At 58.5% G+C, this 12878-nt stretch overlaps 2 protein-coding genes across 3 annotated transcripts; one reads left to right on the forward strand and one right to left on the reverse strand.

Annotated features, from left to right (window-relative positions):
* Positions 1-135: 135 nt before the first annotated feature.
* On the reverse strand, positions 136-9262 carry SIMC1 (SUMO interacting motifs containing 1). 2 transcript variants are annotated; one of them, XM_087753523.1, is made up of 10 exons: positions 9118-9262; positions 7049-7833; positions 6609-6829; positions 5797-5866; positions 5208-5353; positions 4576-4755; positions 3970-4098; positions 2830-2986; positions 2664-2748; positions 136-1770 (listed from the first exon to the last, which is right to left on the reverse strand). In XM_087753523.1, exons 1-10 carry the CDS (start codon positions 9239-9241, stop codon positions 1550-1552), a joined length of 2118 nt encoding a protein of 705 aa, XP_087609649.1. In that variant the 5' UTR covers positions 9242-9262; the 3' UTR covers positions 136-1549. The 2 variants fall into 2 exon arrangements, with proteins under 2 accessions (XP_087609649.1, XP_087609648.1); XM_087753522.1 differs by lacking the exon at positions 9118-9262 and adding an exon at positions 8001-8249 and having other exon boundaries at positions 7049-7810.
* A 31-nt stretch (positions 9263-9293) lies between these two features.
* On the forward strand, positions 9294-12660 carry THOC3 (THO complex subunit 3). Its single transcript, XM_087753524.1, has 6 exons — positions 9294-9591; positions 10096-10252; positions 11126-11330; positions 11646-11807; positions 11898-11998; positions 12340-12660. The coding sequence occupies exons 1-6, from the start codon at positions 9409-9411 to the stop codon at positions 12501-12503; spliced, it is 972 nt and encodes a 323-aa protein (XP_087609650.1). The 5' UTR covers positions 9294-9408; the 3' UTR covers positions 12504-12660.
* The last annotated feature ends 218 nt before the right edge of the window (positions 12661-12878 follow it).

A 12878-nucleotide genomic window follows, 5' to 3' on the forward strand; every position in this document is an offset into this window, starting at 1 on the left:
AAGTCTAATCCAGTTAAAGGACCTATTTGGAAATACATCTGAATGTATTGGCTGGGGCAGGGGCTGGAGCACAAGGCTGGGGAGGAGCGGCTGGGGGAGCTGGGGGGGCTCAGCCTGGAGAAGAGGAGGCTGAGGGGAGCCCTCATTGCTCTCTGCAACTGCCTGAAAGGAGGCTGGAGCCGGGGGGGGTTGGTCTCTTCTCCCCAGGAACAAGCGATGGGACGAGAGGGAACGGCCTCAAGCTGCGCCAGGGCAGGTTTGGGTTGGATATTAGGAAAAACTTCTTCCCTGAAAGGGCTGTCAGGCCCTGGCCCAGGCTGCCCAGGGCAGGGGCTGAGTCCCCATCCCTGGGGGTATTGAAAAGCTGGGGAGATGTGGTGCCTGGGGACATGGGTTAGTGGTGGGCTTGGCAGTGCTGGGTTAATGGTTGGACTCGATGATCTTAAAGCTCTTTTCCAACCTAAACGATTCCATGGCTCTATGAACGAGCATACCATGAAGGAAGAGCAGCCTTCTAGAGCAGGGAGTGCTTGGAGTTTGCGCTGTTGGGAATGCTTCTGGCTACTACTCTCAAAACAGACTTCTTCACTTTTCCCTGGATGGCTTATCCCTGGATTAGAGGGACAATGTCATGTGGATGAGTGGTTTGTTCTACATCTGGCAATTGGAAAGAGCCATTCCTGGCTGTGACTGTGCTGCTCCGTGCTCCTGGTCTCCTCCTTAGGACCCTGCCAAGGGTTGCCTACTGCAGAGGCAGAGAAAGCGGTGGTGGGCAGCTACAGGAGTCGTCTTTCTCCTGCTCCCAACCTCTGTTGCTTCTGAACTGCCTGAGGAGACCTCTTATAGAAATGCATAATCACTCTCTGACCTCAGCTGTGATTTGAATTCAATATTCATCGTAACACGTGTGCTTGCCTGCACTGCGGACACCTCAGTGCGTTCTGGAAGAGGCGCAGCCTTTTCAGCTGATGCTGCTCTCCAGGCCCCCCTCTTGACATGCTAATCACCTTGGGCAAAGCCATGGAGATGGATGTGATTTGGAAGTGTTCCTCTCCTGAGGACTGACCGGCATGGCTTGGGGATCTCTGCACCGTGAATGCCCTCGCTGCAGCCTGCACCTGCTTTTTTTCTTAAATATTGTCACCTTTTCCTAAATATCAAACAGGTATTTTGGCATTTTGCTTGCTCTGACTATTAGAGTTTATGGCTGCGTTAGTCTAACGCTATCCCAAGGTACAGCTGACAGCGCTGCCTGTCCTTTGGGCAGGGCTGGCACCAAGATGGAAGAGGGCACCAAGATGGAAGAGTCTCAGCAAATATGAAAATAATTTATTTTTTAAAAGTGTACAAAGTGCCTTGTAAAACTGTAGGATGAGGCAAGTTAGAAAGGAAATTCTGAGACCATGTAAACCATTTTTCCAAAGAAATGTATGAACAAACCCACATGATGTGTGACACTTGAGACTGCAGCGTGAGATGGGGGCTTTGATGGGGTCTTATAGAGGAAACATGAAGTTCTTTGTGCCCCCTGCCGCAGTGGTTGTCTCCATCAGGTACCAGTGAAAATGAGGAACAACTCCCGAAGCATGCACAATTTCTCCATGATCTGCAGGGGAAAAGGCTGCCCCAGGACCTGCTGCGTTTGGCTGATGAAGTCCTCTATCTTCAGTTCAATGTCCAGATGGTTGATGTCATCGCCGTCCTGGAGCTTGGGCTTGGCTTTCTGAATGATCAAGTCCATCCGGTCGTTGAGTGAGCTCCGTAAGTGCTCTGCAAGAGGAAACGCTGGTGAGGAGAGGCAACACACAGTGGGCTCCTCCTGCGGTGAGGAGCGGTTGGGAACAGTGCTGGTCCTCTCGTGGTTACCCTTGACGCTTCTGCACAAGACTAGCCTGGTGGAAGAAGGTACTGTCCCCTCCTGGAGCTCCGTCTGCACGTGGAGAGAGCCCAAGAAACGGGCAGAGCTTGTAGCATCCTTTTGTCCCGTGCTAGTGGCAGGCTGGACAGCTGTCCAGCTGCAAAGGAGAGTCTCCAAAAAGCTTAACAGCAGTGTTAGGGCTTCAGGGGGAATATGACTCTATGCACATGTGCATTCCTCCATGAGAGCCTTAACCCTGGGCTAAAGCAGCTAAAGTTGGGAAGAAACTTCAGGAATTTTCTGGTAAAACAACTTTAGGGAGTTTTAGAGAGCGTTCTGTGGCTGTGCTGCTCTCCTGGGGTCAGAAATACTGCTCCTCCCATGGCTGCTGGGGGTGGTGCTCCCTGCCCAGCCTGCTGAGTGTGCCCTGGCTTTACCATCCCGCTGACTTCTGCTTTTCCGCCTAAACCACCCTATTCTTCCACCCGCTGTGTGTGCAACTTAAGACAATAGTGGGTACAAAGCACCCCCTTGTGTACTCCTCAGTGCCGGGATTGATCCTTTAGGAAGTAGGCTATTTCTTAGGGGCTAGACTTGGCAAAGCAGGGTGGGTGCTCTGCTTGATGCAGCATCACTACTTTGCTCTGACTGCTGGGCATAGTTACTAGCATGGACGGAGGCACATTATCTTTCTAAGACTCAGTGGCTGTGAGTTAAAGAGTGATGGGAAGAGAGGAGGAAGGGTACTTTGGCTGTTCTGCTGCAGCCTCTTGATAAGATTGGGTTTATTAAGGAGGCTGCTTACCCAGTATTACATTTTGGTAACTCATCAGCAGCAAACTCAAGTACTGCAGCATCTCATCCCATCTTTGCCATGTTGCCGTTTCATCCTATGACAGAAGACAGTATTTGGTTGTTAGAAGAGGTTTTCTCAGGAGAAAACAAGGCAAAGGAGAGGTTGGACTGGATACCTGGTATTGCAGCAGCACAGAGGAGTGGTTCAAGAAGTACAGGATCTTGGCCAGAGACAAGGGCAAGGTCGTGGGCACGTCACAACTGTGCTGGAACAACAGCTCTAGCAGTTTGCAGCGCAGGAGCTGGCTCTCCATGGTGTTTAAGAAAGCTTCCCTGGAAGATAAAGGGATTTATGCTGGGGAGACAGCACAGCCTGACCTGGGACAACAGCTCTAGCGTCTTCCCGGTGTCCCGCTGGTGCTGATCTGGTGCAGGGGCTGCCCAGCAGTGCAGTGGAAGGAAAACCACCAGATGTGATAGAGAGACCTTTGTTATGCAGCTCGGCCACGGACATGTTTACATCCCTAGGTCTGACCTGTGGCAACTCGAGGTTGGTACGGTCTGTGAAGCAAGCTTAGCTGCTTCACTTCACCCTGCCCAGCAGCTGGTGCGGATGTTACCCGTTCCTGCTGACTTGCAGGGAGCACAGCCAAGCAAGTGTGAAGTGGGGTCAGCGACCAGCCGGATCTAGGAGATCTGTCCTGGGGGGAACGATAGGTTGCTTAGAGTCAGTTTGGCTTGTTTAGACCCGGTGTGTGCTCCGAGAGAGTTCTGCTAAAAGGGTCCGAAAGGGCTGCCTGCTGGGGCTGGCAAACGTGGGTTTGAAATGTCTGTGGTTCTAGTGGCCTCGTGTCTGTGCTAGAGCCAGTCAGGCCCTTGTGCTTTGCCTTCAGATACTGCGTTTCTTAGAGTAGCAAACAAAAGCATGTCAAGGCAAAGCTGCAAGAACCGCATCCTATTTCTGACGCGCTTCTTGGTTGTCCCTAGGAATCAGTGATCTGTTTGCCAGTCCTTGACCGTGCTGATGCAGAGTGCTGCTTTTCAGACCCTCTTTACAGTTTTAAAGTCCTGCAACTTTAACAAGTGGGAGAATCAGCTTTTCTCAGCAACACACGAGCTGCGGAGATGCGTTCAGCTGGTCGTGTTCTATCTCCACGGGATCTGTCAGTCCAACAGCTGTGTGTTTGCTGGCTGGGTCATAAATGAGCCTGTTTTTCTATATCCTGTGGTACTTTATGCATCCAGACTTGGATGGAAATTGGGACTAAGACTATTGCTCACACAGGCAAATCCTGCCTTGCGCATGTTTGTCTCACCTTTGGCTCCTCAGGGGAATGTTCAGTATAAATGGGAATATCACATCTGCGATCTTACAGGAGCTGCAGTTGGGAGATTTGTCCACTTCCACTGCGATGGACAACATCCGCTGGAGCAGGAGCATCACCCTAGGTTAGAGAGAGTCAACACTAGGAGATGCTACCCCTCAGCTTGCAAAGTAAAGCAGTGGAGATGGCACCTAGTTCAGCCTCACGCCTTGCAGTGAGGGACAGAGGGGAAAGTAGCAGGCTAGATTTGGTGTCTCTTGGTGGCTTTTGAATCTGATGCTCTTGGAAGCAGAGCTAATCCCCAGATGGGCCCTTGGGAGGTCTCAGTGGCTGTACTGAGCGTTGGTGGAACAGGACGGGGCAGCCAGGGCTGTGGGCCAAGAGCTTCAGCCTTATAGTACAGGTAAGAGGAGGACGCTCACTGAGCCACTTTGCTACCAGGTGAGGAAGTCTCTTGCTCACCAAGTGTATGTCTACCCCAAAGGAGAACTTCAGGTACATCCTGGCTTCCCTGACCTGACAGGGAGAGACTCTGGCTTCTCCCTGGCTTGGGCCCCATGATACTGCCAGCAGGGAGTCAGGACTTCTGAGGCTTACTTCTGGGCGAAGAAGGCTGGTGGAGCCACCTCTGCCTGGTCAGCACTGGCCAGCCGTGGTGCAGATGAGCTGTGTTCGGCCCTTGCGTCTGCCAAAGAGGATGTCATCTCTTGCGGCTGCTCCTGGGGCTGGGAGAACCCGACTCCTGTAACTGCTGCGACCAACCATTCGACCACGTCCCTGGGACAGAAACAGGAACGTTAGCGGGGACAGACCTGGTTTTGCTGCATTCTGACCTCTAGATCTACTTGGAGCTCAAGGAAAGACCCTGAGGGTGAAGAATACATCCCACCCGCTTGGACAGGCTAAGGAGTAGCTCTGCTGAGCAGCAGATTTATATGCTTGTCGACAGGACCGCCTCCTTCTCAGTCCTGTCCTGAGCAATGCAGATCTGACCTTGTTCCTGGGAAAAGCCCACTAGGTTGCGGCTGGAAATGCCTTGCATCATCTCTGGTGGTTTGCTTTTGTAAACCTGCTCCTGTTCTTTATACTTGGGCTTACACTTCGCTCTGTCTGCCAGGCTTGTTTCCTAGAAAGTCTGAAAGTCTGACCTGGAGTCTTAACAAGTGTTCCCTGAGCCCCTGCCTCTCCGCATCTGGTTACAGAATAGGGGAGGCGGCAGCGTCCCTTACCTGACGTTGTTGAAGCACGTGTCACACGAAAGCACTTTCTTGGCAATTGACTTCTGCAGCAGGCGCAACCTCAGGTTCTGCTGGAAGTCGTCCTCCAGGGTCTGCACCACGTACTGCAGGAAGAGGAGCCGGCCAGGGGGCTTCTCCTGAGGGCAGATGGAGATGGTGTGAGCCTGCTGGAGCTGCAGGGTGAGGAGCACCAGGGAATTTGGCTGTCTTGGGAATGGGCTGCTGTACATGGCTGAGGAGTAGCTCCAGGAGGGGCTGCCTGGCTCAGGTAATGCCCTGGGGGCTCGGCTGGACCTGCTGTACCATTGCACTAGGGCTATGGCCCACAGAGGCTTTGTCTGTTGCTGTGTCTTCAGATGAGACAACTTGCCTACAGCTGTGCCGCAGCTTAGGGAGCACTGTGGATAAAAGCGGGAGACCCAACTGGCATTTGCTGCCCTCAGCAGCTGCAATAAAACTGCATGTTGGACTGGCCCATTCTGCAGCAGAGCACGACCACGAGGCCCCAGGGCAACGCTTACCCTCAGGCACCATGTACTGGATGATCCCTGCCCGATGTGACACATGCGGTGCCAAGTACCTGGTCCTCCATGATGTATTTCAGCAGCGTCCAGTCCCATCCCACCGTGGCAGCATTGGCTGGATGGAGCCTGCAAGGACAGCGCTGTCCGTTTGTGCTGAACTGCCTGACCATCTCTCTGGAGGCACGGCAGCCCCTGGCCCCACTCGCTCAGGGGCCTGCCCTGCCTTCTCCTCTCCAGCTTCACCCTCTCCCTTTCTCTTCCCCTGACCACGTTAATTTTTTGGAAGCACCTGACCGGGGCTGTACTCCATGGAGAGCATCGGCACTCCTGGGCCCGCAGCCTCACAAAACGTCTGGGAACCCTGAGGGCAGCGGGGGAACTGCTCCAGCTACCTCCAGCCCACGGCCCCTGCTGCAGCCCAGGGAAGGTGTTTCTGCCATGTCACAGCAGTGAAGAACGAGATCTGCTCTTCAGGAGCAAGGCAAACACGCTCCTCTGTCCTAGAGGGCTCCCTGGTGTCACAGGCTGTCCTGGCACTGTACAGGCTTGCTACTAAATGATTGAAGCACGCTCGTGATACAGTTGGAGCTGCTTTCCCTCTTGTCTCAGCATCCTCTGCCTCTCTCACCCCCCCCTCCTTCATCCACTTGGGGGTTTAGCAACTGCCGCCTGGGCCAGCGATGGTCCTGACCCACCCTCGGACAACCCGGGGTGCGCTGATAACAGGAGGCAGGAGGATCATCCTGGGTTATAGGTGAAACCACTCCCTGTTCTGTGGGTGAGGACCATGAAGAATAACCTTTACGCTGGCGAGGCCCCCAGGAGCACCGAGCCAGCCCCAGGGCACCGTGGCAAAGGGAACACGTACATTTGGATCTTCATCAGCAGCATGTAGGTGTCCTTCAGGATCTCCACTTGGTAGGGGTTCAACAGGATCTGTCTGATCAGGTGGGAGATGATTTCTTTGGGGGGACAGTGCTGGCGGGAGACGAAGTCACTCAGGAAATGCAAGGTGCCCTCCAGGAAGTTCTCCTCCATGGTGGTGCGCACCATGCTCAGCTTCCCGCTGGGGATGAGCTCAGGTTTCCGCTGCGTGCAAGACAAGGGAATGGGTGAAAGCCGGCTCCCCCCAACACAGAGGAACCCAGCTGTGATGTGGGGCCCACTGTGAAGGCAACTGCAATAACCAGAGACCCCAACTGCCTGGAAAAGCTTCCCCCAAAAGGGGATGCTCCATCCTCTACCGCAAGAGATGCTCTGAGCAGGCTCCACCTGGGCTTGGCAGCGGCTGCTCTGAACCCCATTTACCTGCTGTGTTTCCCTGTTGGGTGCTACGCCTTGGAGGAAGAGGTGCTGGACTCCGCTCCTCCTGAAATAGTGCAGTTTGTTCAGCCAGGCCTTGCTGTCAGCCTTCGTCCTGGCTGGGGTCACTTGCTGGATTGCTTCGTGTGGCGGTAAGTCACTGGCTTCCAGCAAAGGCCCTCGGGCTTTCCCTGGGGTTGTGGGGATGCCTGGGGCAGGGCTCAGCCTCGGGGGCAGCTCCCTTTGCTGGCAGAGGTGGGGAGTCTCTTCCTCCGGGCTGCCGGCTCTGCAGCTGCTGCTGCTGCTGCTGTCTGGGCTGGAGGGGGACAGGGACAGCAGGTCTGAGTCCAGCTGCATGCTGGCCAGGGAGCCCAAGTCACTGTTAAAAGTGGTGGTGCTGCAGTTCTGCTCCGGGCTGCAGGAGGAGCCGTGGTGGCTGGAGGCAGGAGAGAAGCAGCTCCAGTTCTCCGCACTTTCTGCTGTGTCCGTGGTGGCACCCGGCTCCGCGGAAGAGCCGTGCCAGGGTACTGCAGAGCTCGGCCCTGCTGTTGCCTCCGTTTCTTGCTTCATGGTGGCGCAGAGCCAGGGATGGGACGTGTGGGCTGCCGGGGCAGCAGGCGCCTGCCCGGGGTCCTGGTCAGCCCAGCTGGCGGCGTGGGGAGGGCTGCAGGGAGGGCTGCAGGTGTCCTCCGTCAGGTCGATGATGGTGAGGCTGCTCCACGGCGCCGGGTCCGTGCTCGTATCCTCACAGGTCAGATCGATGATCTCCTGCGGGGACAGAGGGGCCAGCGCTGTCAGCGACAAGGGGCAAGGGGAGCGCAGTGCGCGCTCCTGTCCCCCGTCCCCAGCGGCTCCTGCCCGGCACTGGCAGGAGCAGCGCAGGATCCGAACCTTGGCACCCCCCCTGCGGCACGATGTCGGCCGCTACGCGGACGCGAGCGTCAGGGAAGAGAGCTACCTTCACATCCATGGCACCAAGCCAGAGCTACAGCAGCCCCGAGGCTTTGGGGACTCCCATCCAGGACTCGCCGGGTGATGCAGCACCCAGAGCTCCAAGGGCGCGCCTGTCCGGGGGCGGCAGGAGCAGGCAGGGGAAGGCAGCTATGGCCGCACCACTGGCAGGCAGGACACGGCGCTTCTCAGGATCTCGACGTGCCCGGGAGGGCTCAGAGCCTGTTTGCTCTCGGAAAAAAATCCGCCCTCAGCGTCTCAAAGCAGGAACACATTCTGTGGACGATTTAAATCCATTTTTTCCCCCTGACTCAGACCTGCTGCCTTTCCCAAGGAGGGGCCGCGTGTAGCCTGGGGAGGTGGCAAAACCCAGCAGGCCTCGCGTGCTCGGGGAAGCCGGCGGAGCCGAGGAGGGCCGGGGGCTGAGCCGAGGAGGGCCGGGGGCTGCCCCGGGCTCCAGCCGGCCCCGCTGCACCGGACGCCACGGAACCGTCGGCGTTCGAAAGCTGCATCAGAACCGGGGCCAACGGTGCCCGGGGTGGGGGGGTTGCACAGACCCTTTCCCCCTGCCCGGGGCCGTGCCTTGCTGGTGGCCTCGTGCCCTGAACTGCCGCCGCACTGGCCCCATCGTCCCCCGGTCCGCGGGGTGGCCCAGGTGAGGCGGACGGTGGCCACCGCACCGTGGCCCAGGGCTGGATGCCCCCCGGGGGGCTCTACCCAGCCCGGGGGCTGAGCCCCGGTGGGCTGGGACCCTCCTGGATGTGCAGACGAGGGGCCCAAGACAGAAGATGGCTGGGGGCCGTGGCCAAGGGGGCTGGGACCCCCGGCGGGGACACGCTTGGGGACCGGGCCTCTGCCGGCGGGAGGTGGCCGAGGGGACCCGAGCCCGCCTGGGGGAGGCTGCGGGGGTCCTTGGGGGCTGTGGCTGGGGCCAGAACTGTCCCGTGAGGGGGGGGGACCGAGGGGACCGGGCTCCCCGGCAGTGCACGGCCGGGGCTCCGGGCCCGCCGCCCCGGGACTGCGCCGCTGGAGGCTTCGTGTCCCCGCGCGGCTCCCGTCCCCCGCCCGCGCCTCCGGCCGCGGCGGAAGCGCCGCCATCTTTGTGAGGGGCGGGAGGTCCCCGCTCCGCCCCGGGGGCCGCCGACTCACCGCGGGGACCGGCGGCGGGCGGCGGCGGCGAGGCCGGAACGGCGGCGAGCGGTTGCCCTCAGAGTCCGAGTCGCTTATGAGGACGACGCTGTCGGCCATCTTCGCGGCGGGCGGGCGGCTCCGCCCCTCACGGGCCAGCGGCGGCGGCGGCGGCGCTCGGGCCGCGGGCCGGGCCTAGGGGGGCGGTGGAAGCTGCGTCAGTCGCGGCGGCGGGGCGGGGCGGGGGCGGTGGCCCCGGTGGCCCCGGTGGCCCCGCCGCCGCCGCCATGGCGCTGTCGCCCTACGTGCAGGCCATGCAGGAGCTCTTCCGCGCCAACACGCGGAGCCGCGAGTTCCCGGCTCACGGGGCCAAGGTGCATTCGGTGGCCTGGAGCTGTTGCGGCCGTCGTCTCGCCTCCGGTTCGTTCGACAAGACCGCCAGCGTTTTTCTGCTGGAGAAGGACCGGCTGGTGAGCTCCTCCGGCACCGGGCGGGCGGGGGTTCGGTACCGGGCAACGGGGGGCGGCTGGAGCGGCCTGCTCGGGCCACCCCGGAGCCCTTGGGCTGGGACTGGTGTTTCGGGCCGGTACCAGAGACCCCCCCCCGCCGCGGGCCCGGGTGCTCAGGCTGCTGGTTCCAACCGGGAATGGGCCCCGGTGGTCGGTACCAGGCCTGGAAGCGGGGGTTCGGGTCTGTACCGGGAGCAGGATCATCGCCAAGGACCCCACAAACCCGTGCCGGGGCCAGGGAACCGGGACTGGAGCTGGTGCCTGGCTGGGGAGGTGGGGAGGGCTCCTCCATCCCAGCTGGCTGTGGGTGGGGAGCGTGACCGAAATGGCGGTGGGGCACTGGGCTGGGGTCCCGCCACAGCCGGTAACCGGCAGCAGAGCGGGATGCAGCATACTGGGATCCGGGGCAGGACGGGGGTAGAGCTGGGGTCATCCCTCCCATGAACGGCTGTCCTCTCCCTCCAGGTGAAGGAGAACAACTACCGGGGCCACGGGGACAGCGTGGATCAGCTCTGCTGGCACCCCAGCAACCCTGACCTCTTTGTCACGGCGTCCGGGGACAAAACCATCCGCATCTGGGACGTCCGCACCACAAAGTGCATCGCCACTGTCAACACCAAAGGTGAGTCCCTGCCTTCCTGGGAGGGCTCTTGGGTCCCGGCAGAACTCCTGCTGCGTGGGGATCCGTCTGCAGCGGCACGGTGCTTAGGACCCTTCTTGTAGGTGCTGGCGATCGGGGCATCTTTGCTGAGTGCTTTTATCTTTGTGTTCCACTCATTTGTAAGGAGCAGCAGTGAACGAGAGGGCTGATTTACTCTGGTGTCAGTACTGGAGAAACTACTGAAATATGGTGCCGGCTGTTAAAATGTCCTGTGTACTTGTGGCTGGAGTCTGTGGGCCGCAAGGCTGGAGACTGGGGAAAGGCATGTTTGCAGAGAGCCATGGTGGAAGTAAAAGTTTGCATGGATTCAGAAAGTGATTATTTGAATTCATGGGCTGGTTAACCCACATACCACCTCTGCCCTTGGAAATCTTCAGTTTCGAATTGTCGGGGCTGGAAATGGTAGTGTAAGATGGCAAATAGAAACCTGCTTTGTTCTTAACTTTCATTTGTATGTATTTATTGTTGGCTTCTGCTTTTTCTGGATCTCGAAGATCACTGGGTTAAGAGAATCTTTGAACTGACCTTGTTTGGTGGTTGCTGTGGTCCCATCTTGGCCGAAATGGGAAGGGCAGCGACGTAGTCACGTTGGCTTGAAGCTCTGGTTCTGTTAAGTTTAATTTTCAATAACTGTATGTGTTTGCTGGACAGCTACTGTGTAGGGTTTGTGTGTTAGACTGCAGACCTGGCAGTTTTTCCCATTTGGGAGTGGTTTGGAGTTAGTGGAGCAGATTGTGGCCTTGGATCAGGAGTAGAAGCTGCTTGTCCGCTTAACTTGTGGCCGCTGTGGATCGCTGGGTGGAAATGGGACCTGCTGCCTTTCTGTCCCTCCAGGGGAGAACATCAACATCTGCTGGAGCCCTGACGGACAGACCATCGCAGTGGGGAACAAGGATGACGTGGTCACTTTCATTGATGCCAAGACCCATCGCTCCAAAGCAGAGGAACAGTTCAAGTTTGAGGTGAATGAGATCTCCTGGAACAACGATAACAACATGTTCTTCCTCACTAACGGGAATGGCTGCATCAACATCCTCAGGTAGGTGCCCGTGGCAGCGGGTGGGCAGAGTAGCTGGGCTGGCCGCGGCAGACATCGGTCTGCAAGCCCCTTTGCTGCTTTTGGGGAACGCGAGTCCCACGCCCCAGCGATTCCCAGCCCTCTGGTGGGAAGGAACTTATCTGGAGCTGAGGTTGCCCCAGTTTGCGTCAGTGACCCTGACGCTTTGCCTCATTCACTCGGCCCTCAAGGTTTCCAAGAGCATGGCCCTGCACCAGCTGGGTTTGCTGACAGTCCCAGTCCCAAGTGTGCCCTGCCCCTCTCACTGCTTCTTGTCCTCTCCCTTCATCTCCGCAGCTACCCGGAGCTGAAGCCCATTCAGTCCATCAACGCTCATCCTTCAAACTGCATCTGCATCAAGTTTGATCCCATGGGAAAGTACTTTGCCACGGGCAGTGCTGACGCGTTGGTCAGCCTCTGGGATGTGGACGAACTGGTGTGCGTGAGGTGCTTCTCAAGGTAGGTAGCGCTGTCCCAAAGGCGTTTGCCTCCCCTCTCCGGTGACGGTGCGGGAGACGGCTCACTGTCTGCTTCGCTCTGTTGCTGCAGGCTTGACTGGCCTGTGCGAACGCTGAGCTTTAGCCATGATGGGAAGATGCTGGCATCAGCATCAGAAGATCACTTCATTGACATTGCGGAGGTGGAGACAGGTAACGATTTCCTTTTGGGGAAGAGCGAGGAGGGAACTGGATGGAGAAGTGCTGGTGCAGCTGGGAGGGCACTGGGAGTATCGGTTTGCTGAGGCAGAGCTCGGCTGTGCAGAGCAGAGTGCCGTGAGGGGGAGCCTCTGCCTCGTTAGTCTGTGGTAGACATGCGTGTCATGTCTGTGCCTTGTCACCAGGTGATTAAAAGGCGCTGAAGCAGTGTTTGTTCCTCCTCTGCCCTGCGCGGGAGAGAAGAAGCAGGTGCTTGGCTCCGGCATGCGCTACGGGGCAGCGTGCGGCGGGGGGCCGGAGGCTCCCCAGCCTGACGTGGCCCCTTTTCCATGCAGGAGAGAAGCTCTGGGAGGTGCAGTGCGAGTCCCCCACCTTCACAGTGGCCTGGCACCCCAAGAGACCGCTGCTGGCCTTCGCCTGTGATGACAAAGATGGCAAATACGACAGCAGCCGGGAGGCAGGCACCGTCAAGCTCTTCGGGCTCCCCAATGACTCCTAATGAAACCACAGCGGGGGAGGCAACGCTTCCCTGCTCTCGGGGATGGGAGAGTGCTTAGTTAGTGTAGGACGGGGTGAGGAGGTGGCTCCCCTCCTTGCCTGCTTGGCAGCGCTGCGACCTTTGGCTCAGCTCTGTGCGTGCCGCTCTCGGGAGCGTTTATAAAAGCAGCAGCTTGTGTGCTGGGGAGGACGGGAGGGGATGCTAGCAGAGCCCCCCTTGCCGCCGCAGGGCTACCGCCTCCTCGCTGGGGCAAGGGGGGCTTGTTCCAAAGGCAAGTGGCCAAAGAAAGTCACTGAAGGTGGCTGCGGAGGAGCTCCCGGCTCCCCAGCAGCGATGAGCTCCTTCACCGTCCCCTTCTGCCCCTGGGAGCTCAGC

The sequence above is a fragment of the Nipponia nippon genome, unplaced genomic scaffold (genome assembly GCF_047370975.1).
Source record: "Nipponia nippon isolate SJK-2023a ecotype South Korea unplaced genomic scaffold, ASM4737097v1 scaffold_17, whole genome shotgun sequence".
Classification (NCBI taxonomy): domain Eukaryota; kingdom Metazoa; phylum Chordata; class Aves; order Pelecaniformes; family Threskiornithidae; genus Nipponia; species Nipponia nippon.

Coding starts and splice junctions, on each gene's coding strand:
- THOC3 (XM_087753524.1), top strand. CDS start 9,409: ATGGCGCTGTCGCCCTACGTGCAGGCCATGCAGGAGCTCTTCCGCGCC. Junction 11,331..11,645: donor GGCTGCATCAACATCCTCAG/GTAGGTGCCCGT, acceptor TCATCTCCGCAG/CTACCCGGAGCTGAAGCCCA. Junction 11,808..11,897: donor TGCGTGAGGTGCTTCTCAAG/GTAGGTAGCGCT, acceptor CTGTTGCTGCAG/GCTTGACTGGCCTGTGCGAA.
- SIMC1 (XM_087753523.1), bottom strand. CDS start 9,241: ATGGCCGACAGCGTCGTCCTCATAAGCGACTCGGACTCTGAGGGCAAC. Junction 6,830..7,048: donor CCAACAGGGAAACACAGCAG/GTAAATGGGGTT, acceptor TCTTGCACGCAG/CGGAAACCTGAGCTCATCCC. Junction 2,749..2,829: donor CTGTGCTGCTGCAATACCAG/GTATCCAGTCCA, acceptor CTTCTGTCATAG/GATGAAACGGCAACATGGCA.